This window comes from Microplitis demolitor, chromosome 4, assembly GCF_026212275.2.
Source record: "Microplitis demolitor isolate Queensland-Clemson2020A chromosome 4, iyMicDemo2.1a, whole genome shotgun sequence".
Taxonomy (NCBI): Eukaryota; Metazoa; Arthropoda; class Insecta; order Hymenoptera; family Braconidae; genus Microplitis; species Microplitis demolitor.
The window spans coordinates 14018298-14046187 of NC_068548.1; the positions used below are offsets into that span (position 1 = coordinate 14018298).

Genomic DNA, 27890 nt, shown 5'->3' on the forward strand with positions numbered 1-27890 from the left:
ACGAAGTATAGATACACTTATTGTCATTAATGTCCCGCTGTTTGGTAAAGAATTTATAGTCTGGGGGACCAGGCATTAATGAGAACGAGTGTAGTAGGAGTCCGAACGTAATGTTAAAATAATACTATAAATTTAGGGGATCGGAATTTTGCCGGTAGAGCTCGCTATTTTTCAAGAAGTACCCGTTTAAATTTATGCGGGAATTCTTGTTGCTACTGGACAGCTCTAAAAAAAAAAAATATTTTGAGAAACTTGGAATTAAATAAAAGTTTTAGAAAATTTTTGGAAACTTTTCAAGTGTTTCCGACCCAATAATATCGACAAGTTTAAAAGATAATCTGCAAAGTTAAAAACATCTGATAATAATAAATAATAATACAAAAATTACTATACACCAAACCATTTTGTTTTTTAAAAAAAGTAGATTAATGCTAACGAAAATTTGAAAGAGTTGAATTTGTAGTTTATTTTTAATATTTCCATGTAAAAGTATTCAAAATTGTCGCTATGAAAATTTACTAGCAAAAATATTTTTAAAACTCGTCAAATGCCTATTTATTGCAGTATCACGATAAACATACTTGATGAAAAAAAAAATAAATAACTTATTGTTAAACATATTATTTATTAACAGTATAAGTCTCAAATAAGAATTTTAAATTATTATTTGAATTTGAATAATTAATTTGTTTTACTTATAGTTAATTTAATTTATTTTTATATTCACAAGCCAGGTCAGCCAGTGCGTATTTACACGTACAGTCGAGTCGCGTTATAAGCGGCTTGTATCTTTTTCTTTTAACCAGACTCGCGTTAATATGAGAGAGACACTAATAGGACTTACAACGCGACTCGACTGTAATAATAATAATAATATCGGTACGTCCTGAATATTTGCGCAGCCAGTGGTAAAAAAAAAAGAACTATGATCTGGGTCCATTTTTGTGTACATAAATAATGTGAAAAATCCTTTACCGTTCGAACTCCTGGTATCTATACTTCGTGGAAGAAGGTTTATATTCAGTCACTTGAAGTTAATACAGTATCCATTAGTACTTATGTCTAGTTAAGGGTGGGCAGCAGTACTAACTGAATTTTCGAATTTTACTTTTCTAATTACATTTTGAATAATTACGTCACTCGAATGATAAAAACTTTCCGAAAAAGTTTGTTTTATACATTTTTTCGGAAGCTATAAAAATTTCTGTAATAACAATTGATTAATAAATTAAAAGAAAAGTAGAATTCAAAAATTCGTTTAGTACAGCCCAGCCTTAAGGACCGAGAAAAAGTTGGCATGGAACTTTAACAATCGGGAATAATGAATAAGTGCTCCTAATTGCTCACAAAATGCTCAATTGTAATCCGCAATTGCTCACATTATTAATTAATTACTTAATTATTTATTGGTAATTAAAAATATAAAAAATTTTTTTTTTGTATCTAAGTAAATATAAAGACTTTACTTAAAACTTTTCAAACTAACAAATTGCTCACCTTTTGCTCATTCTATACCAATACGTTTTTTTACAAAATAACTTTTATTTATTGTTAATTAATTAAAAATAATTATTATGATTCAAATAGTTGTCAAATGGTGACGTCATGAGTAGTGGGAGACACTTTGCCTTTGCACATGCGCACAAATAAAATCATCACGCATGCGCATTAATAGCTTTATCGCGCATGTGTATTATATAATCGCTTTTTTAAAAGAATTTAAAGAAACAAGTAATTAAAATTATGTTATGGTGAAAATAGAAAGAGAATTTTGAATTTTGCTGCATGTAATTGTCATATTTACGCAGACCAAGTACACTAAACCTTTGTTTAGTTTTTAATTTGCACACTTTCTACGGCAATTTCTTTTGACCACAAGATATATATCTTCTACTCGGTATTTTTTTTTTTTGTAAAGAATATAAATTATTTCTTATAACTCCATACATAAACACTCGTTCATATCAATTAAAAGTATGAAAATTCAACAAATATTAGCAGCTAGAAATTAATAGTTTGAATTTTTAATAATAAACAACAAATAAAAATACTTATTTCATAGCTCTATCATTAAGTACTATATTATTTGCATCATTGAAATCCCTAATAGTAAAATTATTTAGTATAAAAATTATGATTCAGTTACTATGCTTAATTTACAAATAGAAACACCTGATATCACCTTTAAACACAACAAGTCTGAAAATAGTTATTTTTTTGGTAAATAAATCAATAATAAATTAGTTATATAAATCGCGTGCCAAAAAGTAAAAAGGCGCATGAATTTTTTTTTATCGCCAATTGACCTGTAAAAATTTTTTACGCATGAGAATGAAATATCGATGTTTTAAAACTGAAAGAGCCTATGTCGTTAACTACGCGTTTTTTAGCTTTAGGAATTTGGAAATTTTGTGACCTAAGCTAGAAGGGCCCATAAATTATTTTTCTAAGGAATTTTATAAAAAGCTCAGGCTAAACCTAAAGATGAAAAAAAATGTTGCAGTTAAAAAGGTGTAGTCTAAATAATGCGTTCTTTTAATATTAAAACGAAAAATATGTCTTGAAAAATCACAAAATACACGATGATATCAATGTTTTTGATTTTAAAAAATCAAAAAATATTTCTTTTTTTTCCAATTATTAAGATTTATGGCGTATCCACAATCCAAAACAAGAATTAAAGAAAAAATTAGTAAAATTCAATTTTTTTATTTTGTTAGCATAGACTCCTACCCTAGTAACCGTGTTTGAGCAAGATTCTGGAGTAAATTTCTTGAGCTAGACTCTTAGCTGCTAGTATCTTTTTCTACATATGTATCTTTTGCAAGATCGTGTATCAAGAAACCTATGTCAAGATTTGTGTATATCTTGCTCATGGTATCTTCCACAAGAATATTAAAGATATCTTGAACACGTGCACCCTTATTAAAAGAAATGATTTAAAATGATTAGAAAAAAAAACTTTAAATACTTTTCAATGCTTTTGAAAACTTTGAATATTTTTGAATCACTTTTCTTATAGGCATTTAACATTGCAAATCGTTTCTTTTAATCAGGGCAATGAAACAGTATCTGATGCATTTCTTGCGCCAGTAATTTACGGCAGGTACTTACGCATGACTTGCTAAAGATCTGCTCAAGGCTCAAGGTCAATTTTGAGCCTTGAGCAGATCTTGAGAAAACCATGTGCAACTATATTCAACTATAGTCTTCCTCCAGAATTGAGTTATAATATAGCACAAATTTCTTGAGTAAGGTTTGCACTAGGCTTGCAATTTAAATCTGGTCACAAGTATCTGCAGCAAGTATGTATTTTGATACATACGTATAAAAGACACTAGCACCTATCGATCTTGAGGCAGACTTGCTAAAGAATTTAAAAACATTATTATATAGGCTACTAATCTGTAGCAAGGCGGCCTTATACATTTTGGCACGCGAAATATCAATTATAGTATAAGGTAAATATTTAAACAATATTGCTAAGTTCAAGCAAACTAGCAAGTAATATACATTTTATTGTTGTCTTATAATGGATTGATCTTCAATTTAATGATTCAATATCCAAAATCTTAATATAAATAAATAAGTAATCTTGGATTAATAAAAATATTTGAAAAGAATAAAAACTAATAAGCAAAGTTTGTGACTATTACTGTAAGCACATAAACAAACAGATAATTTTGCAGTGAAATTCAAGAATAATAAACAAATTAAAAATGTATCACCGTTAAAAGTAGATATTAGTAATTTAAATAATTTTTTTAATTTAGCTACCTTTTAATACCATAATTGATAAATTGGACGGATTGAGTGCTAAAGTTATTTTCATATAATATAAGAACAATAGTGTCAACTTGAATTTAATACAAAATATCACTTGCAATTTATTTACACTTTTTACTTACATTCTTAAATCACAATTTTCTATTACTAATTAATAAGTTTTTATTTTAATTAAAATTTCGATTGACCTTATTCATTCGGCCAATCTAAAATTTTAGAAATTTTTAATAATACTGAAGTATTATATTTTTTTATTATAAATATTTATTGAAATAAATATTTATAATAAAAAAATCAATTCAAAAAGTATTTGTTGCCGTTACTGAATAAATCTGTTATTGTCTGTAATAACTAATTAAATATAAAATAGTGACTTAAAATATATTTTTTTTATTTTTTTCCATGACTGACAATCAAGACAATTTTTTAATGATACTTGAAATTAAATTAATCATCTTATTGAGGATATTAGATTTTCAAATTTTAATCACAATCAGTAATTATTCATTCAAAAGCTTATTTGATAAAGAGAACACCTTTTATACATTTCAATCATAATTTTAAACTATATGAATCAATTAAGTGTTGACATTCATAAAAAAATTATAAAAATTTCAATCATTCAGTTAACTTAAAAAGTTGAAATTTTTCATAATATCGTTATAAAAGTTCATAAAAAACAACAGTTTAAAAAATAATTTTACGGCCACTGCTTTAGAAATAGCAACAATACAATATTCTTAAATGTTTTTTTATCCCTGACTATCAATACAATTTTTTGATGACAATTGCAATTAAATTAATCATTTTATTGAGTATCTCAGATTTTTTTTTTACACATCTAAATCACAATTTTCGATTGTTAATTAATAACTTGTTAATTTTTTGAAATTTTTATGAACTTAGTTTATTTAGTCAATCTAAAATTTTTTTAATTTTTTATCAATATTTATAGTGAACAAAAACAATTTACTCAATTGTTTGACTACCACTGCTTAGTATTTCTACAATATAATTTATTTTAATTTTTTTATCATCACTGAAAATCAATTTCATTTTCTGATGATGTTTTACAATTAAGTAAATCAGTTTATTGAGGGTCTCAGCTTTTACCCATTTAAATCACTATTTTTGATTAGTAGTAACTTATTGATTTTTATTACAATTTCCTAAAACAATTACAATGTAACTTTATTACAATTTAATAAAATAAAATTTTTTAAAAATGCACAATTAAAAAGTTTTGAAATTAATAAGTGCATTTTTTATAAATATTCGTTTTTTAATTATTTACTTTACTTATTTATAATTATAAATTTGTCACATGTCTGTTACATTCACACTCATTCTTGATATCTAATTTATATTTTTATAATAGGACAATTAAAAAAAAAAACAACAACACTATAATATAGACAATATGTCTAGATTTATTTTTTTTTATCACGGACAATCAAGATACATTTTTTTTATCACTTACATTTAAATTAATTATTAATAAGAAATTTGGTTTTTTCAAATTTTAATCATAATTTTTTATTGTTAAGTAGAAACTTGTTAATTTTTATAAACAAAATCTTTTGGCTAACCTAAAATTTTACAATGACAACATAATTTTTTTCAATGGCACTTATAATCAAATTAATCATTTCATTATGGATACTAGCTTCTTACACATTAAAATCACAATTTTTAACTCTAAATTCATTACATATTGATTTTTACGAAAATTTATCTGAATAAAGTCGACTTGAATAACATAAAATTTTAAAAGTTTCTCATCATATTTTTAGAAATATTTATTGTCAAAAAAACAATTAATAATATCATTTGACGGCCACTGTTTAATGCCTACTTTTTAAAAATATTTCATTGATATTATAGCATGAATTGCAACAATCTAATACTCTTTACTTTTCTTTTTTATCACTGACAATCAACAGAATTTTTTTATGACACTAGCAGGTAGATAATTTATTGTTTCAAGGGTCTCGGCTTTTGCAAATTCAAATCACAATATTAAATATTAATTAATATTCTATTTCATTTCATTAAAATTCAAGTAAAGATAATTCGTTTTGCTAACCCAAAATTTGAAACTGATAATCATCAATACAATTTTTTCATGACATTTGCGATTAAATTAAACATCTAATAGAGAATCTTCTATCCTACCAAAAACAGATTCTATGTATAACATCGCGCCAAGTACACGTTTAAAATTTTTTACAAATAAGAAAAAATTATTTTTTACAAAAAAAATAAATCAAATCGAAAAAATACCAAGTACTTAAAATCCTACCAAAAACAGATTTTCTGTATAAAGTCGTGCTAAGTACACGTTTAAAATTTTTTTAAAGTAAAAAAAAAATTATTTTTTACAAAAAAAAAGTCAAATCGAAAAAATACCAAGTACCTAGTATGATGCAAAATCATAACAAACATTTTCATAAAATTTCAAAAAAAAATTGTATAACAAAATTTCAATGTACTTGGTGTGCGTTACTACATGTGCTCAAGCAAAATTAATTTCTAATAAAATCAAACATGTTTTTTTTTACTCTTTTGTAAGCACACCAAGTACATTGAAATTTTGTTATACAATTTTTTTTTGAAATTTTATGAAAATGTTTGTTATGATTTTGCATCATACTAGGTACTTGGTATTTTTTCGATTTGACTTTTTTTTTGTAAAAAATAATTTTTTTTTTACTTTTAAAAAATTTTAAACGTGTACTTAGCGCGACTTTATACAGAGAATCTGTTTTTGGTAGGATTTTAAGTACTTGGTATTTTCTCGATTTGATTTATTTTTTTTGTAAAAAATAATTTTTTCTTATTTGTAAAAAATTTTAAACGTGTACTTGGCGCGATGTTATACAGAGAATCTGTTTTTGGTAGGATTTGTTTTCTTTTTGTCGTGTTGATTGTGAATAGTTTTAATGCATTACTATTAAAAATCGACTTCCAAACTAAACTCAAAAAATTCGTCTTAAAGTAATGCGTAGTCGTGATATATAACACGTGAGGGTATACTGTTTATAGTATTATTTTTTAGAAACAACATAATAGTACTAACTAATAATTTAGTACTGCCAAACATTATAACCTGCTTGATCTATTTTTATAAGACAAATAGTTGCAGTTGTTTAACCACAGTCCCCATCAAAATTAGCGTAATATATATTATCAACGTCGGGCTTTTCTGTTAATAATTTTAAATATCAAATGGTTTAGTGGTTTGACCCCTCTTCCAGCATCTTTCATCTATTACAACTAACAAGTGGTGCAAAGTACTTATCCTCCCTCCCTTTGACCCAAGGGTATGCTTTTCTTTTTTTTCAGAATTTCCATGGACATATGAATATACATACATATATATATATATATATATATATATACAAATAGCACTAAATTTCCTGATTGTGGTACTGTCTAGCGGATATAACTATATATACAACGAAAGGGTTTAAAATTTTGACGTAAATATTGACTGCAAGTTGTTACCAACGTTCGTAGAAAGTTGACGATAATCTACTACCGCAACCTGTCACTAACTTTCTGAGAAAATTGAAGGCAACTTTTCGTCAATCCTGTCAACTAAGGGAATGCCAGCTATTGACATACATTGGAACAGTATTTGCGGCCAACTTGGTAGCAAGTTGCTACAGTTGGTTGCCACTAGCTCGCTTCCAAATTGATTATCAGAAATCGCTTAATGAAGTTGTATATTTGAGCTCCAACTTAACTCCTCATTATAAACCAACTCAATATAAACCGATCCGATTTATTTCAATTGCAATCGTTTGTTGGTCGTTTGTCGATCAAGGTTAACCTATCAAAGTTGTTTGAGGGTTAATTGCTTAATTATGAAAAACTAAATAAAAATTAACCTTTAATTTTTTTCATTGAACCCCTCTATTTCGATATTTTTTTATTTAAATTGCTAGGAAACCATTTGTCGGTGATTGTTGGTGAAAACAAATTAAACAGTAATTTATTTACAACAAAAATGTAATTAAAAAACTAGAATTTCCATTAGTAGTCTTCAATAAATAATATGTTTTTTTTGTATAATGATATTTTGTTTCTGTATAATGATATTAAATCTTCCGTTAAAAAATTAACTTAAAAAATAATTATTTGTTTCCATTGATTAAAAACCTGATTTCCAAATTTCGCCAATAAGGTATTGACAGGTAGCGCCACAATGTTATTAGATGTACGAAATTACCCTAAAAGCCACTTTAGATTAAAACTGACAGTAATTTGACAATTGAAATTATCAAAATCTGCTGCCTGAATTGGCCGACAATTTGATAGCAAAACTTGAAAATAAAATTAGCGGTTAATTTTTTTTTTAATTTAGAGGTTACTTTTTTTGACTAGAAAAAAACCCTAATAAAAGTTCCCATGAAATTTTTGTCAAATGTCTGTCAAATTCGGGCTTTTCCGTTTTTGACAATAGTTCGTATACGACTTTCAAAATGAATTTGCATTCGAATTCGGGTAGTAAATTTACGTCAAATTGTATAGCAAGTTGTATGCAAATTCTCGTCAAAAACGGAATAGCCCGAAGTTGACGACATTTGACAACAATTTCATAGGAACTTTACCTAGGGTTTTTTTCTAGCCAAAAAAAGTAACCTCTAAATAAAAAAAAAATTAACCGCTAATTTTTTTTTTTCAACTTTTGCTATCAAATTGTCGGCCAATTCAGGCAGCACATTTTGATAATTTCAACTGACAAATTACTGTCGATTTCAATCTGGAGTAATTGTTAGGGCAGTTACGGCAGACGTCAACTAACCCTAATAGCACAATTTGCTTGAGCAAAAGTTTACTGTACAAAAGTTTTGTTGAATTTTTCCTCAAATTTCCGTCAACTTTGGACTTTTCCATTTTTTATGACATGTTGTATGCAACTTACAACTGAATTTGACGTAAATTTGAATGCAAATTGCCCGAATTTGAATGCAAATTCACTTCAAAAGTTGACTAGAAAAAAGTTGTCTTTAATTTTTAGGCAAATTTTATGTCAATTTATCGTTAATTTGACTTAAAAAATTGTTAAGTATATTTTTACGCTCAAATTGTAGACAATTTTACGTATAAATTTGCAGGTATTATCGAAATACGATGATAAAAATTCCGAATTGCTGAAAGTACAGTTTTTGGGAATTATAGCAAAATATGTTCAGAGGGGTCTGGCAATACTGTATAACCGACAAAAAAGTGGCATTTTTTTTGGCCCCGTAAAAAAAATCTTATGTCGGACCATATATGAGCATTCATATAAGGCTATGTCTGATCATATATGATTATATATGATCAACATATAGGTTTGACAAAAATTATATAAACTAACAAAATAATTATTTAATTGTATTGATCATCAACATTCATTGAAATTTATTTATTTATAGTTATTGTTTACTCATTACTAATTTTTCTATCGATGAAAAAGTGTTCGGTATTTTTCTGGGAACCTGGATCCTTCTGTGTATCAGTCGGAGCTTGTACCACTCTGCCAAACCATGAACTTAATAGTTGGGACTATTCAATAGGTTTATATATTGATTTTAGAAATGTCAACAATCATTACGGTTACATTGATATTTTATATGGTATTTGAGAAGTTTATTTTCTCATGCGGAATAAAATTTTTTTTTTCAATTTCAACAAATTAAAAAAATAAAATTTAAACTTAAATTTAACTTAAAAATTAACCCTGTTGAAAAAATCTGACAAATTCCAATAAAAAAAATTTCCGATCATCTAATGTAGTTTTGAATAAGCAGTCATCGGTGTATACTAGTGATAGCTCTCTATTTATACTACGATCAACCTATTGGAAGCTACTTACAATATCCAATACATGTAATAAAATATGTAGAATTGAATCAGAAAATGCCCGATACTAATTTTAACCACCAATAAAAAAAAAATCTATTCGTTAATATTAGGTAATTTCAAAATAAAATAATTCATAGGAAAATCATGAGTTTCAGTATGTATTTATCGCGGCAAAATGTATATGTTTAGAATCAGATTTGATTCATAGCTTTCATAAAATAGTAAGTACAAAATAAAATTGATTGTATCGTAAACTTCCCGGTCGCTTTTCAGATGAGAATTTTTTTTATTAATAATAATCAGAATGATCTTGGTTTTCGCAATATTTTCAATACTAATTTTCAAGAGAAATACCAGCATTTTATTGATCATAATCTCTACAGGAATATATTAGATATTGCTGATGAAAAGTGTACTATTTTTGAACAAGACTTGATAATCCCTGATTAAAAACTCCAATTGAATCCTATTGAAAACGTCCTATCAGATTTAATCGTAAATTTCTGATAGACATTCCATCCGTTTCAATCGGATTTAATCGGAAACTTCCGAATGATTCCGATTGAAAGTTAATCGGAAATTTCCGATTGACTTTCAATCGAATTTAATCGGATACTTCCGGAAGGTTTCGATTGTAAATTAATCCCCGAGAAAAAATGTTTATATATAATCATACATAATTATATATAACTATATATGATCATATATAATTATCATTTGTAATCTTGTATATACATCCATATAGAATTATATATAATTATATATGATCATATATAATACAATATTTAAACGGAGAAAGTCATATGTAGCGCCATATATAATTATATATGGTTATATATAATACTATTCGGAGAAATTTTTTTATATATTACCATATATAATTATATATAATCTTATATATATATCCATATATAATTGTATACAATTATATATAATGCAATATTTAAACGGAGAGTGTCATATATAATCATATATAATTATATATAATCTTACACACATACCCATATATAATTGTATACAATCATGAGGGTGTTTCAAAAAAAAAAAAAATTTTTTTCTCATGGTATTCGAAGATCGAAAGTACCCAATTTTTCAATCGGTTGAATTTCATACAATTTTGTGAAATTATTTAATGTTTCTCAAAATTTAATATAAGTTTTTTTAAATTTCAGATCACAAGAGAAAATTAAAAAATTTGAAGAAACTTAATAAAATTTTATATAATTTTTTATAATTATCATCGAGGCCGACAAATATTGTTTTTATAAAATTTCATATAAGTTCATGGAGTTTTTTTAAATTTTGTAAAAATCCATCACGAAAACTTATGAACTCTGTCTTTACCGGCATTTCACTCTAAATACATCAATTAAGCACATGACTTGAACTCTCGTGATGTGGACCAGTGATCAATGTTCAGGACTACCAGCCAAGAGGAGCGCCGTGTTCGAACTCAGCAGACGTCCAGGATTTTTTCATCATTTACTTCTATCAATTCTTCTTTCTGAATTTGTAATGCGTTCGCGCGATTATAACCAAATCAAAAATTCGGTATTTAATTTTTTTATTTTATTTTAGTTTTTTTTTTTTCAAAAATATTTTTTAATGATAACTTGATTATATATAATTATTTATGAAAAATGGCCAAATACAATTATATATATTTATATATGATTATATTTGGCCATTTTTCATATATGATTATATATAATCGAGTTATATATAAGTCCCACAACCGGAACCACCTGAAAAGTTGTGGAATAGATATTAATTTGTTGTCACAAATTCTCAGGAAAATCAAAATATGCATGGTTTTCATAAAACAACTTTAAAGTTTTAAAACTCGAAAATATTGCGGAAATTTTTCCAAAGAATTATTTGTATTTTTTTTTTTTCTAAAAGTAAATGGAAAAATGAAACTTTTTGATTTTTTGAGTTTTTTTATTTAAACCATTTTTCAAAAAATTATCAGCATAAAACGTTAAAAAGCGCGGTTTTGTTTTAAATTTAATCTTTTGAACCAATGATAAAAAAAATCTCAAAATTTAAGAGGATGAGTTTTTTGATGAGTACCAAAAAATATGAAAAAATGACGGAAATCAAAAATTAAAATTTTTAAAACCGTCTGATTTGACGTAGAATACCCCATATATGTATTAGGGTGCCCCGAAAAAAAACAAATATTTTTTTTTGAACCTCTTATAGGCCTAAAAGTTACTTTATATTATAAAAAAAATCTTCACCAAATTTTAGCCAAATATCTTTAAAATTGATCTGTCACAAATGGGGGTTTTCTTTTCAATTTAAAATAAACGCGAAAATTTTTCATTTTAGTTTTTCGTTATTAAGACTATGAAAAAAAATTTTTTTCAAATTTCGACTGGTATAATTGTGTAGGAAATAAAATTCTCTACAAAAAAGTGCTGATGCATTATGTACGTCAAATAAACTAGGAAGAAGATACGGGGCTTCGAAGATCGACAAAAATTTAGTTTCCTCGGTATTAAATAATTGTCTGTTATTTTTTCATTTATGTTATATCAAAAAAATTTTTTTTTAAATTTTCAAAAGCACGCTTTTGTAGGAAATTTAATTTCCTATAAAAAGTATTCCATATCGAGGAAAAATCGAGTTTAAAAAACATTAATTTTCTGAACTTAAAGTTGTAAAAAGAGTTTTTCGGCACACCCTAATTTTTATATTATAAAATAATTCCATTTTTTAGTATCGATTACATATACATTTTACAACTATCGGTTGTTTTTGTGAATTATAACTTCATAGAAAAAACATTTAACTCAAATCCAGAAAAATCCGGAAAATCAAAATTACCTTGCACTAAGTAAATAATTATTTTGATATTTTTATTTCAACTCAAAATTTTTTTTTTTCAAATTGACATATTCTTATGCTTGAATTGAAAAATTTTTAATTGCTTAAAGTATTTTTATTTCTTAGTATTGGAGATATTTTTTTAAAGAAAGTTTTTCGTTGAAAGTGAAAATGAATTGTGTTTTTTAATCGAACGATTGAAATTAGAACATAGTGAAATGACGAGTTATTTGGAAATTCAAGTTGTAGTAAAACACATGTACCTATTATATAATCTAGAGATTGCTTGTTAATTATATATAGCCATATATAATTAAGTTAGATTATATATAACCATATGTAATTTTTTTCGTGGTATTATATATAATTATATGCAATTATATCTAATTGTATAAAACGATATATAATTATATATAATTATCTGTGATTTTTTCTGGGCGTTGTGCATAATTATATATAATTATAAGCTTATATATATATAATTGTATATAACTATATATAATTCTATATGGATCATATATAATTCCATAGAAATCATATATAGTTATGTAGAATTATATATAATTATATTGAATCATATATAATTTTTTTTACCCGGGCGGGGAAAAGAAAAAAAAAAACAAAAAATTTCTAAAAAATGTCAAAAGAGTTAAAGAAATAAAAAAAAATGAAACTTGTTTTTTGTGTTCGAAAATTCTTTTTTCTTTTTGACATTGCGTAATAGCTGTAGCTATAGAAACATTTTGATGGAAATGCACAGAAAGTAGAGATTTCAAGCTTTAAAATTACTTTTTCGAATCTCGATATGATTATTCTTCATAAAGTACAGCCTTGTAGAAATCAGCAAAAAATTTATAAAATTTTTCTTTTCCTTAAATTTTTTGCGTTAGTGTACATATTATTATATCTTATTAAATATGGATTAGATATAATTAGATATGAATTGCATATAATTATATACACTGGTCACAAAAATTAAGGGATAAAAAAATTTCTAAATTTTTGGGTGATTTTCAACATGCTATAACTCGGTGAACAATGGTCGTACAGTAAAAATAAAAAAATCAAAGTATAGTCTCAAGTTTTTAGTTTTCAGATCTGGACTTCAAATTTTGTTATCATCACTGTTCCAAAGGAATTCTAAGAAAACCGAAGAAAAAAAATTTCCAAATTTTCGCTCGTCTTCCAACAAGTCTATGAGCTTCAATAATTTTTTTTTGATAATTTGACCTTATGGATTTTTTAAAAAACTTTATGCCCTTTAATTTGCCAGCCTCAAAACGTCTCAATGACAATTCGGCACCGAGTTATCATTGATCAAAGCAAAAAAGTCCATTTTGGATTTGATGATCAATAACTCTGTACATATTGGCCGTACAGAGAATGGAAGTGAGGTTTTGAAAACTGAAATACATTTTCTATAAGGTAAAATTAGTGACTTTTGATGGAAAAATTCTTAACTTCCGACTAAGAAAATCGATTATTTTCGAAAATTTCGGGAAGTTATTGTTTCACCCCGATTTGCGAAAATCGAAATTTCATCAGATGTTGACGTTTTGAGGTCTTAGGAAGCTATTTTGACCGTTTTTAGAATGATGTCCGAGTGTGTGTGTGTGTGTGTGACCGGTCTATAACTTTTTAACTAATGAACCGATTTGGATGGTTGAGGCGGTAATCAAAACAGCTTGTTGGCCATCAACTTTTCTGAAAATTTCAGATCATTTGATCAAGTAGACTCGAAAATATTGGCGAATTACGAAAAAAACAATTTTTTTTTAGTTTTTTATTGATTTCTCAGAAACGAGTCTAACGATCGACTTCAAAATCTAATCAGCTCTCGGGCTTAATAAGACGCGTCGATTTCGCCTTTAGCCATTTCAATCGGATAATTCGTTCTAGAGTTATCGTGGGAAATAGAAATTCTAAAAAATCGTTTTTTACGAATATATTTGAAACAATTGAACTAAACAATTCCAAAATCTGATCAGCTTTAGAGTTTATTAAAATGCGTCGATTTCCACCTCAACCATCATAATCGGGTTATTTTTCTAAGAAGTATCGTGGAAAAAAGAAATGGTAAAAAACGGTTTTGCAAATATCTTTAAAATAACTAAACCAAACGATTTCAAAATCGGATCAGCTCTAAACTTTATTAAAACGGGTCGATTGCTATTTCAAACATGAAAATCAAATCATTTGTCAATGAAATATCGTGGGAGAAAGAAATGGTATAAAACGTTTTTTTCGAAAACAACGACATACAAAAGTATTTTTGAGCTCGAAACTGTATTCCTGACAATACTTTCGAGCTCACGGAGCTCGAAATGAGCGGGAAGTTTGGGGACTGGCTCGCAGGGTCAATCGATAGACCAATTTTTTTTGAAGCGATAATGTTTATTAAAAAACAGGTAAAAATTCGCATAGTTAAGGATATTCGGAAATCTTGGTATAACTTTGGATCTAACGGTTGAACAAAGGATACCGTTGATTTTTTTTCAACCTCACTGTCCTAAAAAAACCCTGAAAATTTTCAAACGCTGCGATTTTTCTTTCTTAGAGTTTCGAACCTTTAAATATATCGATTTTGCCAAAAATCATATAATCAGCGGTTCTTTGGTTTTCAATCATTTTTTTAATATCAAAAAGTTTTTTTTTTAGCGACAAACTTTATTTCTTCAACCAACAAAGGTAGTTATTGAAAAACATTGAACAAAAAATTTTATTGACGCCCATATACTTGTTGGAAGGCGAGCAAAAATTTGGAAAATTTTTTTTCCGTTGGATTTTTTAGGATTACTCTGGAACCGTGCATGATAAAAAATTAGAATTCAAGATCTGCAAACTAGAAACTTAACGTTACAATTGGATTTTTTCATTTTTAGTCTACGACCATTTTTCACCGAGTTACAGCGTATTGAAAATCACCTAAAAATTTATAATTTTTTTTATATCCTTTAATTTTTGTGACCAGTGTATAATCATATAGTAAATACATATGATTTTTTTCACCCGAAATCTTATCACACTAAAATTATGTTTGGTAAAATATGTACACATCCTGTCATATCTGGATTATTTCTTCTCCGATATATTCAATTACAATATGTATACTTGAGTAAAAATTCAGATACTATCATATTTGATCATCCACGATCATATATAAATTTCATGAGGTATAATCATGAAGTCAAGGACGTTCGTGATTTCATCCGTTTTTGTGATAATGGTTTGTTTATGTGATTGTTATCTTTCATCCAATTCTTTTTGATGGAGAACTCCATAACCAACCAATTTTATTCCCAACTGTGAATTTATAATCATTGAACTAATCATAAAACAGAATAATTAAGGTATGAATATATCGCCAACGAAAGAACATTATTTATGAAAATACATAAATTTTTTAAGAGTGAATGAGCTCTATGTGAATGTGATGTAGGCCAATATAAGCTGAATACATACAACGATGCGAATTTTTTTTTTTAAGCAAGGAAGTATAGTTCTTGATGAGCTCGAAAATGATTCACAATAATTTTTTGGAGCTCGAAAATAGTAGGAAGTTTTGGAGTTGGCTTGCTTCAAGATTAACCGTTTTTCAAATTTTTAATCTTTGACAATGGAAACACTGCTATAAAACATAAAAAAAAAAAATTATACATTCTAAAACCACTATTTCGCATAATAAAAAATAATTCGACGATGAATAGACGTTTACTTCATACTTCGATTAATCATGTTATTTGCTTTAATTATATTCATTATTAATTTAAAAGTGTATTGATACTATTTATTTAATCATAATAAAATTTTGAAGCAAACATGTTATTTGTTTATAATTATTTCTATTTTCTTAGAATTCGAAATTTTTGTTTTAGAGCTAAAGTAGAACGAAATAACTTTTTTAAAAAGAACTGATAATTTTTCATCATTGGCGTATCAGCATCAACGTCTTGACTGAATAGATGAATTTTACACATTTCTTGATTAGATACACAATTTGTGCCGTGCGGCAGATCGTGGGATATTTTTACCCCCTCCTGGCAGTACACTCCATGCTATTTCACCACGAGAAGGGGTAAAAATATTTCACGATCTGGCAGCACTGTACACAATATTCACTCAAATCTACAAGTTGACGTTGATTAGGCAATTCATCTTGACAAAAATCTATACCTGTCGGTATTAGTCGGCAAGATGATTTGAAAAATTGTAAAATATTTTTTTTATCCTCAAATTGTAGACATATTCATGCATAAATTTGTTTACTTTATGAAATGGTATGAATAAACATTACCGACTTTTTTTTCTAGTAAAAATTTACCTCTAAATTAAGCAAAAATTAACCGTAAATTTTTCTTTTAAACTTTTGCTGTCAAATTGTTTGCAAATTCGGGCAGCAAAGTTCAAGCAATTTCAATGTCAAATTACTGTCAATTTCAAGCTCAGGTGGCTATTAGGGAGAATACGGAGTAAATTTCCTATTAATTTGTATAGTCCCAAATCGATAGTTTCTCAAAAAAAGTTAGCTTCATTTTACTGCCTAATTGCTGCCATAGAATTCGAGCAAATTGAATAGAAATCGTGCACGAACTGTAGAAGCATCACTTTTGTCGAATGTAAAGTAGACCTTTAGAAGTTTACGTATCTTTGCCGTCAAATTAACGAGAATTATTCTGCCTAATCTTGGAATTTAGTTATTCAAAATTTACAGCCGATATTGGATGTTAAAACGAGAGTAAGTTTTTACAAGATACTTATTTCTATTTCGGCTCTTACCTTAGCTAAACAGCCATGTGCACAGCAAAAGTTTCTTTTGTCTAATGGTTCCTAATAGCACAGTTTTTTTCTCAGAAGTTTACTCACAAAAGTTTCCTTGACGATAATTTATGAACAATTCGCTATACAATGTGATGTAAAGTTACGACCTAAATTAGAATGCCAATTTACTTTGAAAGTTGCCATACAAATTGTCGTCAAAAAGGGAAAAGCCTCAAGTTGACAAACATTTGACAAAAATTCAAGGAAATTTTTATTAGAATTCTTTTTTAGTAAGAAATTTACCGCTAAATTGAAAAAAATTAACCTCAAATTTTGCTTTTCAGCTGTTGCTGTCAAATCGTTGACAAATTCGGGTAGAAAATGTCGGTAATTACAATTGTCAAATTACTGTCAATTTTGAGCAAAAGAGAGGCTATTAGGGGTTACTGTAGATTTAGAGCGAATTGAAATCAAAAGTGTACTGAGTAGAAGTCCCTTCAATTTGACGGCCAATGTATATCAACTTCTGTTTTCACTCAAATAATCAGATTTGTACAGCAAACGTTTGCTTCGTAGAAGCTTCCTTCAATTTGACAACAAGTTGCAGCTACTTTGCAAATAATCTAAGATTTTGTAACAGGGTAATTTTCAACCTTGCTAAATTTGGCCCCTTTATTAATTGATCTTAATAAGGGCGCCAATGGAAGATAAGACTCGGCCTTCCAGAACCGGAGATGTTAATTTTAGAAAATTCAGGGTCGTTGAATTTTACAAGAGTGAGAAAGGATGAGGAATTAAATTTATTGCACAATATTTTAATTAATATAATTAACAATTTTATTTATCACAAAACACTTTTACCCACCGGGTTTTACTTCACTTATAATTATTTTATTAACTAACGGAGTCCACCGGACTTTATTACATTGATTAATTAGTCCCCTGGACTTTATGAATTAAAATATTTAATTGGCCACCGGCCTGATCCCCTGGATCTATTTAACACTGAGTCCCCTGGACTTATACAATTTTGGCAACCTGCCTGATCCCCTGGATCTATATTAAAACAAAATCGGCAACTTGCCAGATCCCCTGGATCTAATTATTTCAAAATAATTAATTAGAAATTCCCCTGGAGTCATTTTATATCGCACGCACACACACACACACACACACACACACACACACACACACACACACACATTTTATTTTATCAATCTACTGCCCACTGGACTTACTCACACACACACAATTTAAATTTTCTTCAAAATTTCTCCCTAAAATTTAAATTTACTTATTTTTAAATTTTTTCTTTTGTATAACCATTCACTTTAATTCACAAAATTTTCCCGTAAAAATTTTTTATCAAGTGATAGATTTTCTGACTCGAGTAACTGACGCTATCCCTCTGTACTTCGCGCGTCTCAGTCTATCTCTCTCTATTTCGTGTCTTTCTTTGTTCGCGTTCAATTTCAATTTCTTGAAGAATTTATAAATTTACTGACATCAATTTATTCTACTCAAATTTAATTAATTAAATTCTCAATCTTTTATCACGATTTCCACAGCACTTGATTTTCAGTCTTGTAAATTTTATCTTAGTAAATTACCGATTAATTTATTGTATAACAATGACTTAATAACTATTATAATTTCTGGCCTCCTGCCGAGAAATTTTATTCCTTAATTTACAATTAATGATTAATAAATTCTGGCCTCGCTGCCGAGAATGATTTGACCAAACACGTGGTTAATTATTATTTTATTTCTTTACAATAAATTCTGGCTTCCCCTGCCGAGAATTTGCTCTATTGAAGACGCACAGTTGTTAACACTTCTGATAACTTTATTCTCGATGTTAATTAATTTAATAATTCTGGCTTACCTGCCGAGAATTAATTTACGCACAGCACTTCGATATTAACACTAAACTTTGCATTCACCGGATGATACCATTGGCGTCTATCTAGCTTCCCTTGGTCTTTCCTTGGTTTCCGGTCTTCTGGATAAGGCTCACGGCAGATGGACGTCCGTTAGGCTTGTCAGCTCGACCGACTCTGTCCGATTTTGCTGCTGTCCTGTTCCTGCAGTGCTGCCAGAACGTGCGATATTTTTACCCCCTCCTGCCATTACACTCAATGCTATTTCACCTCAGAAGGGGGTAAAAATATCGCACGTTCTGGCAGCACTGTGTTCCTGTGGCCTGTGGTCAGTGCTGCCAGAACGCACACTGCCTGTGGTTATATATTTTCAGCTCAGCCATTTTCGGCAACTTCCGGAAAATGGCCTCCCCACTTAATTAATTTTGGGACAGAAGTCCGAGATTCTTCAATTAGCGCACCCGGCGACAAGTCGAAAAACTCTAACGGGTACTTTTTTGGGGTTTCGGCTCGGGTAACTGACCAGCCGTGAAAAACCACGATTCTCCTTGATGATAAATTAAATTTTACCCCGTTACAATTTGACTACAAATGAATGACTGGGTACCGAAAAAACTTATCGAAAATTTCGAATGGTCCCTAGCAATAAGTGCCTGATTTTACTACGCTCCTGTGAATTACCGCTTTTCGGGTGCTCTCTTTGTTATCGACTTGATTTACGTTGCCACCAAGGTTCCTGAGTTCACCGTAAACACCGAGAGCGTAAAATCGAGGTCTGAAAAATTTTTTACTACGGCCCAGCCTTAAAGTACTGTAACGTTTATAAAAAAACTAAAACATGTTACTTTTAATCTTTAAATATCTGAAAAAATTATAGAATTATGTATAGCGGTTTTTATTATTTTTATAGACTTTAAACATTTAATTAATAAATTAGTAGTAAGATTTTAAAACAATTCAAGTGTTAAAAAAAAAAGTAGTGACATTAAACCATTGAACAAAAAAAAAAAATATCATAATTTTGATGAAGTCGGTAATAGTTAAAAAAATATTTTTTTAACGTTAATCAGAAGTTTGCAAAAGTTGATTTTTTCTTAATACTTTTGAAGAATTATTTGTCATGGTAAAATATATTTACATTTTTTTTTTTAATCGTATTATAAAATAAGTTGACTATTTTAATTGGCGAGTTTATAATTAAATAATTATTCTTATATGTATGTATATATATATATATATATAAATTTTTTTATTTTTAATTTTTTTTATCTAGGCTAAACAATCAAAAATAATGCCGCCGTCATCTAATAAATATAAAAAAGTTAAAAGGCCAACTGTGTTGGTGAAAAGGAATCAATTGAAGCGGAAATCAATTTCAAAACCTCGTAATTTATGTAATTGTTTATTAAAATTATTTACTTAAATTTATAATTTTTGTTATTACTATTTGTTTTTATTTTTTATCAGTGTATGAAAAACTTAAGGCGAATAATAATGCTCTTGCACGTGCATTATCTAAGGAAAAACAAGATCATCAATATACATTTTCTCATAGTCTTGCATTAACAAGTCAAATTCAAGAAATGCAAATATCATTAAACAAACGTGATGAAATATTATCAAAGATATTGCAGAATTCAAAACAAGGCTTAGAATTACTTGTAAAAGCAACTGGTTATCTTACTGATACAATACAATCATGCAGATCAATCGTACAAACAGAACCACTTCATTTACGAATTAGTTCATCACGTAGTCCAATGCCACGAAGAGAATCATCAAGACAATCAGTTGTTAAATCACCAGCACGTGGTGTTGTTCAACCAATGGTTAGTGGACATACAATAACAAAACCAGTTATTAATTTAAGTAGAATAAATATGCCACGTGTACGTACATCACCAAATTTAAGTGATATCGAAGAAAGTATCATATCAACACCAGAACGCAGTTCACTTCAAATTGATAATAGTTCAACAACAACAACAACAGCAGAAGCAGCAACAACAAATAACAATAATAATAATAATAATGCAACAGCAACCAGTTTTATAAGATTGCCAGTAAATCAACAAAATGGGTTTTCAACTGGACGTGTAGAAAGATTATTACCAGAAAGAATACGCGTATCAGCTGCAAGAATAAGCGATGAAATTGATGATTTGTCTGATAATAATAATATTAGTAGACGATCAACAAGTAAAAGAACTAGTCGAAATTCACGACGTGAATCACGTAATTCTGAACGTTTGTCTGTTGTTAATCTTGAATCACGTTTCAATAATGAAACTTTACCGGAAATGTTTAAAAGTCCACGTGTTGCATTGCAAGATGTATCACGTTTCTTACGAAATAATACACAAACCATAAACGTTAAAACTTTTATGGAAAATGGTAATACTATTAATAATAATAAGAATAATAATAGTAATAATATCAGTAGATCAGAAGACAATTCTATTGTTGAATCGTCAAATGATCGAGATATTTCTGTATTGGACAATGAAAGTGCAGTAAATATTACAGATAAATTATCAGAGTCATGGACAGCTCCTACATATGGTTTTGATTCAAGAAAACATGAAACAAAGAATTCAAACAATGAGGATGATCCATTAGAAGGACCAAGTTGGATGCATAATTCAGAACCTGTTGATATTGATCAAAATAATTCTGATGCTGATAATAATATCAAAGTTTCAAATTGTTCACGTATTAATCCGTCAGAAACTTATGTTATATCATCATTGTCATCACCAGCATCAGTAGAAGCAGTAGCAGTAGCAGCTTCTGCACAAATAGATGAACCACCTAGTGAAGATGATCCTAATGACTCTTCACAAATTGAATGGGCTAAAAATAGCTGTACTGTCTCCTCGTCAAGTAGTGATGATGATAATGATAATAATGATAACTATAATGTCGATGATAATAATAAATCAGTTAATTATTCAAAATATTTATCAGTTAATACAAGAGCTAGAAGAATAAATAATTATGTTTCTAATGATAATGATATTATTAATACCACTAGAAATGTATCGAAATATTCTTCTGCTGATACGGACAGTCCAAAGAGTCGTAAATTTTCTACTCGTGTTGATGATGGTGATAATGATGATAATGAAGATGATGATGATGATGAAAAATGTGGTGAGTGGGGTAGTTTAGCGGCTTCAATTAATACACGAGCACGAAAAACTGATGATTTTGAAAATAATAATTTATTAAGAGTTTCGACAAATGTTACTGTCGCACGAAGTCGTCAACCTATTGATGATGATGATGATGACTTTACGATGCTTATTAAAAAAAGACCATGTCCTACTCGTAATTTACCTTTTGATATAAATGAATTAGATTTACCTGTTTTAGAACGGCCGCTTATTGAAACACCACAAGTTGAACCCGAACCAGATTTTACAACTGAAATAAATATGATAACAAGACTTATAAATATGCCGGCTACTCCTAGAACAAGTATAAGAGAATCATTGATGGATAGTATTAATAATTCATCAGCCTTGATTCCACAAATAAATGAATCAATGATTCGTACATCAACAGAATTGGAAAACCTTGAGACCATTGAAAATACTCGTGATTCTTTTATTGGACATCCAGATGTACTTAAAAGAAAAAGAATAAATAAACATCGATTTGCATCTTCCAGTGACTCAGAACCATCTAGTCCATTGGAAAAAATATCGAAATGTAAGCGAAAAAATGTTAAAAGAAAAGATCCTAGCAGTGCTAAGGTTGTGCTTGAAAAACTAGATGAAAGTAATAAGAAAATTACGTCAATAACATCACGGAATTCTTCAAACTCTATTTTGTAAGATTTTTTAAATTTTTTATTTCTAATATGTATGGTTTTTATTAAAATCAATCTTAATGATATTATATAAAACAATATTTTTATTTAAACTATTTTTTTTTTTTTAGTTTTTTTTAAGATTATTGATAGAAAAATCTATTTTTTTTTTAACAGTCTCTTTAAAAACTGTTTATTAATTTTAATATTGATTGTATCTTTGATTGTTTAGCTGTCACTTTAATAATATATTGACACTAATATTTGATAATACTTCATTTTTTATTTTTTCAAAATATTGATAGATCGCTACAACTTGATCAACAGAGTGATTCAGATAGCAGTAATGCCAGTAGTAGAATTTCTGGACGTCCAAGAAGGCGGAAAGCTCCTACTAATCTCAAAGAACCACGTTTAGGAACTAAATTAAGACGACAGTGAATAATTATTATTTTTTAATTTTAAATAGCCATTTTTTTATTAACTCTAATTAAATTTTTGTTAATATTTATAATTCGTAAATTAATGATTTAGTTATTATTAAATAATGACGATACAATATCGTTTAATGCTTAATCAATAAAACTAATATTTTTACAGAAAAAAAGATTTTTTTTTTTTGCGAATCTTAGCATTTTGATTTTGATTTTTCTGATTAATGACAAAATTGGTAAATTTATTTTACTATTCAATTATGAAATAACCATTCGATAAATTGATATATAAATCATAAACAAAAGTTATATTTTAAATTGTAAGAATGTTAACTTGATGAATTTGTTGGAAAGGTTTTTCATCAACTATTATTTATTGTTATAATTGGAATCAATGTTAACTTGATAATCGACTTTTTATTTGAAATTGAAAAAAGAAATAATATATCACTTTGAGTCACTATTAATAGTATGTAAAAAACATATATATTAACTAAAAGACATTATAGCTTATGATATAGTTCTTGTTAATGAAAACAATAAAATTTTTAATTTATGACAGACTGAATTACAGTATTAAAAATAAATTATTTTCCCATGTTCACCTTGCCTTTCCAAAACTTTAAATTAGGATTCATCATTCGGTTCGTTAGATTCCTAGAGGACCTCAAGTCGTCAAGATCTGTTTAAATTTTTATTTTCAGAAACTGAACCGAAACTAATAAGTTACGATGGTAAAAGGGTTACAAAATATATTTAGTTGTAAGTTTTTTAATTTAAATAACGCGCTATAATTTTTCGAGTTAGTTAAGTAAGGCCATCTAATGTCGATATCGATGGTATAGTTTTATTATGACAGCGCCACATATCCTTTTCCCGAGTTGATTCTCTGCTCCACGCAGTGCTGCCAGATCGTGCGATATTTTTACCCCCTCTTGCCATTACACTCAATGCTATTTCACCTCAGGAGGGGAAAAAATATCGCACGTTCTGGCAGCACTGGCTCCACGATTTCTACAATTCCTTAAAACCTCAAAACACACGTGTTTTAGTAATTTTAACCTAATAATTGTTTATAATATTAACAATATTTTTCAAATATTATATTTGACAGCTTTGTCATAAATTTAATAAAATATTAAGAAAAAACAAGATATTTAATATTTTTATACCACTGGAAGAACAAAGTATGTATTATTTTCTGTTTTTTTATTTTTAACATTCTGTTGACTAAACATTTTTTTCGTTTATTATTAATTCATTTACTGTTATTAAATACTGTAAATTTATTTTATTACAATTTTTTTTTCTTAACTATTACTTAGTATATTGTTGCCATTTGACAAGATTCACAAAAAGATATACAAATAATAACAATTTAAATCGTATAAGGACAATAAATAAAGCTGTCTATTGAAAATTTTTTGTTAATCTATAATAAAATTATATGAACAGTTGAGAAATTTATAAATAATTTTATATGAATATATATATAAATTTTTTGTTTATAGAATAATTGTACGATGGCAGAATTGTTGAAAGATCCACGTTTTGCGGGTATTCCAAAAAATCCAAAATTCCGAGGTATGCCTAAGAATGAAAGAAAAATAAAGATAGATAAAAGATTCAGTTCAATGTTGAAAAATGAAGAATTTCGTGTAGTATATACTGTTGATAAACGAGGAAGACCAGTTAATCAGTCTTCATCGGAAAATCTCAGAAAATATTATGATTTATCTAGTGAAGATGATACTGCTGCTGCTGATGATGATAATGATAATAACGATGGTGATAATGAAATAGATGATCAAGTCGAGAGTGATAATTCTACAAAAAATAGAAAATTATCAAAGAAAAAAGAATCAGTAAAAGCTGATAAAAAAATAAAAAATTTAGAGAAAAAAAAAGTTAATAAAAATGAAAAAATAAAGAAGAAAACTTGTGTGAAAAAAGATGAAACTGATTCAAGCAAAATGAAGATTGATGACATTGAAAAAGTTAATTATGAAACTAATAGCTCTGCTGAGACAGATGATGATGAAAATTATTCAGATGTGGACAAACCAGAGGTTATAAAAAATAAGATAGATAAAATTAAAAATAAAGAAAACAAGAAAAAAAACAACACAAATATTAAATTAAAATCTAAAGTATCAGAAAAGCTTAAAGATCTTTCTGTTGATTATGCGAGAGGTAAGGGTGTACTTTTGTCAAGTAGTTCATCAGAAGAAGAGTCATCTGAAGAAGAGGAGGAAAATATTGAGCATAATTGGGGTGAATTAGATAAAAATGTGGAACAAGTTGATGAGCCAACGGAACGATTGGCACTATGTAATATGGATTGGGATAAAATACGTGCTGTTGATTTAATGGTATTATTTACTTCTTTTTTACCACCAGGTGGTTTAGTTCGTTCAGTCACTATTTATCCAACAGAATTTGGGATTGAACGTATGAAAGAAGAAGATATAAAAGGACCTATTGAAATAACAGAAGCTAAAAAAACTCAAGACAATAATAATTTAAATAATGAAACCGATGAAAACGATCAAGAATCCGATAATCAAATGGAAAAAATAAGACAATATCAATTAAATAGATTGAAATATTATGTTGCCGTTATTGTTCTTGATTCAAAATCAAGTGCTGAAAAAATTTATACAGCTCTTGATGGTATTGAGTATGAATCAACTGCAACTAAAATTGATTTGAGAGTTATTACTGATGATAAAGTATTTAATCAAAAACCTAAAGAAGTTTGTGATAAATATCCAGATGTTTCAAAATATAAACCGAGAAATTTTATAACAACGGCACTGCAACAGGTTAACGTTAAATCAACTTGGGATGAAAATAATATGGGAAGACAAGAGTTTATTAAAAAAATTAATTCTGGTCAATTAGATGATATTAGTAGCGATGTTATTAGTACATATGTTAAATTATCTTCCAGTGATGATGACTCAGATAATGAAAATCTTGATAATTCAAATGATGGAATTAAATTTAAAAATGATAAAAAACAAAGTAGAATCGATAGATTCAGATCATTATTAAAAGAAATGGAAGAAAATGATAATAAAAAGAAAGAAGATGATATTGAAATAGAGTGTACATGGGGATTAAATCTTAAAGAAAAAAGTGAAAAATTAGTTGAAAAGAAAATGAATAATAAAGATGAATTAGCACCATTTGATAAATATTTGTTAAAACGAAAAGAAAAAAAAAAGAGTAAAATAGAAGAGAAGAAAAAAAAGTTAGGAAACGTATCTGACAGTGAAGATTCTATTCCGTCTGATATTGATATCAATGATCCTTATTTTAAAAATGAAATTATGAAAATAAAATCTAATAAGACAAAGAATAAAAAATCTAAAAAAAATTCAACCCTTTGTAACGATGATACTGATGATGATGAAAATAAACAAGATAATGCTGAACTAGAATTACTTTTATTAGATAGGGAAGATGAAAAACTGAAAAATCATTTTGATATGAATAAAATTGAAGAAAACGAGGCATCATCAAAATCAAAAAAGAAACGACTAAGAAAGAAGAAGACTGAAGAGGATAAAAATAATTGTCAAGATAACTTTACAGTCAATGTCGATGATCCAAGATTTGTTGCGATTTATAGTTCTCATGAATACAATATTGATCCCACTGATCCCCATTATAGAAAAACTAAAGGAACTGAAGCTCTTGTAAAAGAAAAACTTAAAAGACGAGTAAAGAATGATAATCCAATAGAGGTAACTTTCTTTTGTTTATTATCTAGTTCTTAAATAATTCATAACAATTATTTTTTATTAAATTAACATTTTATTTAAACTTTTTCAGGAGGCATCAATAAAACGCCCTAAGGACAATAAAACGTTGAATTTTGACGTTGAGGCACTCGTAAATCGTGTTAAATATAACACAAAAAATATGTCAAAAAATAAAAAAAAATAATTTAATTATATTAATAATAGATAAGAATTGATATAGTAGAATTTAAGAGATTACATAAGTTTTTCAGATTACTAATGAATTATTTAAAGTGTACATATTTCTTTTTTTTTTTTTTCAAGTATTTAATAAATATGATATCCATAATAAAACTACCAATCAAGTTTCATTAGTGGAAAAAATTTAAAAAATGTAGATAATCCAACTACAGTTAAGTTAAAAGTATAAGAAAATCAACGATAAATGATATCAATAATTCATGTGTTTTCACTGTGGACTTTTGTTCAGTACCAGGAAATTTTAAGTACTAGCAAAATTCAGATGTGTTGAAAAAAAAAAAAAAAATTGTATTGAAATTCTTTCCGGTAAATTTTATTTTTGAAGCTTATGAAGTAATTAAAATCTGACAAATTATTTCTTGATATATTTTTATCATAAAGAAAATAACTATAAATAATTTGATGATGTTTTTTTTTTTAAATAAATTTGTATATACGTATATTTTTTTTTTCAACCTAAAAAAGCATGAATTTATCCTGCTTAAAGATTTCTATTAAAAATTACTCACAAAATTTTTGT

The 27890-nt window shown here is 27.6% G+C and overlaps 2 protein-coding genes and 1 long non-coding RNA gene across 4 annotated transcripts; all 3 read left to right on the forward strand.

Moving 5' to 3' along the window:
• Positions 1-8593: 8593 nt before the first annotated feature.
• Positions 8594-11488, forward strand: LOC128667580 (uncharacterized). Its single transcript, XR_008403517.1, has 3 exons — positions 8594-9128; positions 9213-9353; positions 10815-11488. It is a non-coding gene; the product is annotated as an uncharacterized LOC128667580 (long non-coding RNA).
• Positions 11489-19880: 8392 nt separating this feature from the next.
• Positions 19881-23775, forward strand: LOC103572849 (putative uncharacterized protein DDB_G0291812). Of its 2 annotated transcripts, XM_008551643.3 has the most exons (5): positions 19881-20235; positions 20386-20506; positions 20580-21506; positions 21639-22947; positions 23232-23775. In XM_008551643.3, exons 1-5 carry the CDS (start codon positions 20233-20235, stop codon positions 23365-23367), a joined length of 2496 nt encoding a protein of 831 aa, XP_008549865.1. In that variant the 5' UTR covers positions 19881-20232; the 3' UTR covers positions 23368-23775. The 2 variants fall into 2 exon arrangements, with proteins under 2 accessions (XP_008549865.1, XP_008549864.1); XM_008551642.3 differs by having other exon boundaries at positions 20580-22947.
• Positions 23776-24346: 571 nt separating this feature from the next.
• On the forward strand, positions 24347-27466 carry LOC103572850 (ESF1 homolog). Its single transcript, XM_008551644.3, has 3 exons — positions 24347-24547; positions 24872-27112; positions 27201-27466. The coding sequence occupies exons 2-3, from the start codon at positions 24884-24886 to the stop codon at positions 27312-27314; spliced, it is 2343 nt and encodes a 780-aa protein (XP_008549866.1). The 5' UTR covers positions 24347-24547; positions 24872-24883; the 3' UTR covers positions 27315-27466.
• Positions 27467-27890: the final 424 nt, after the last annotated feature.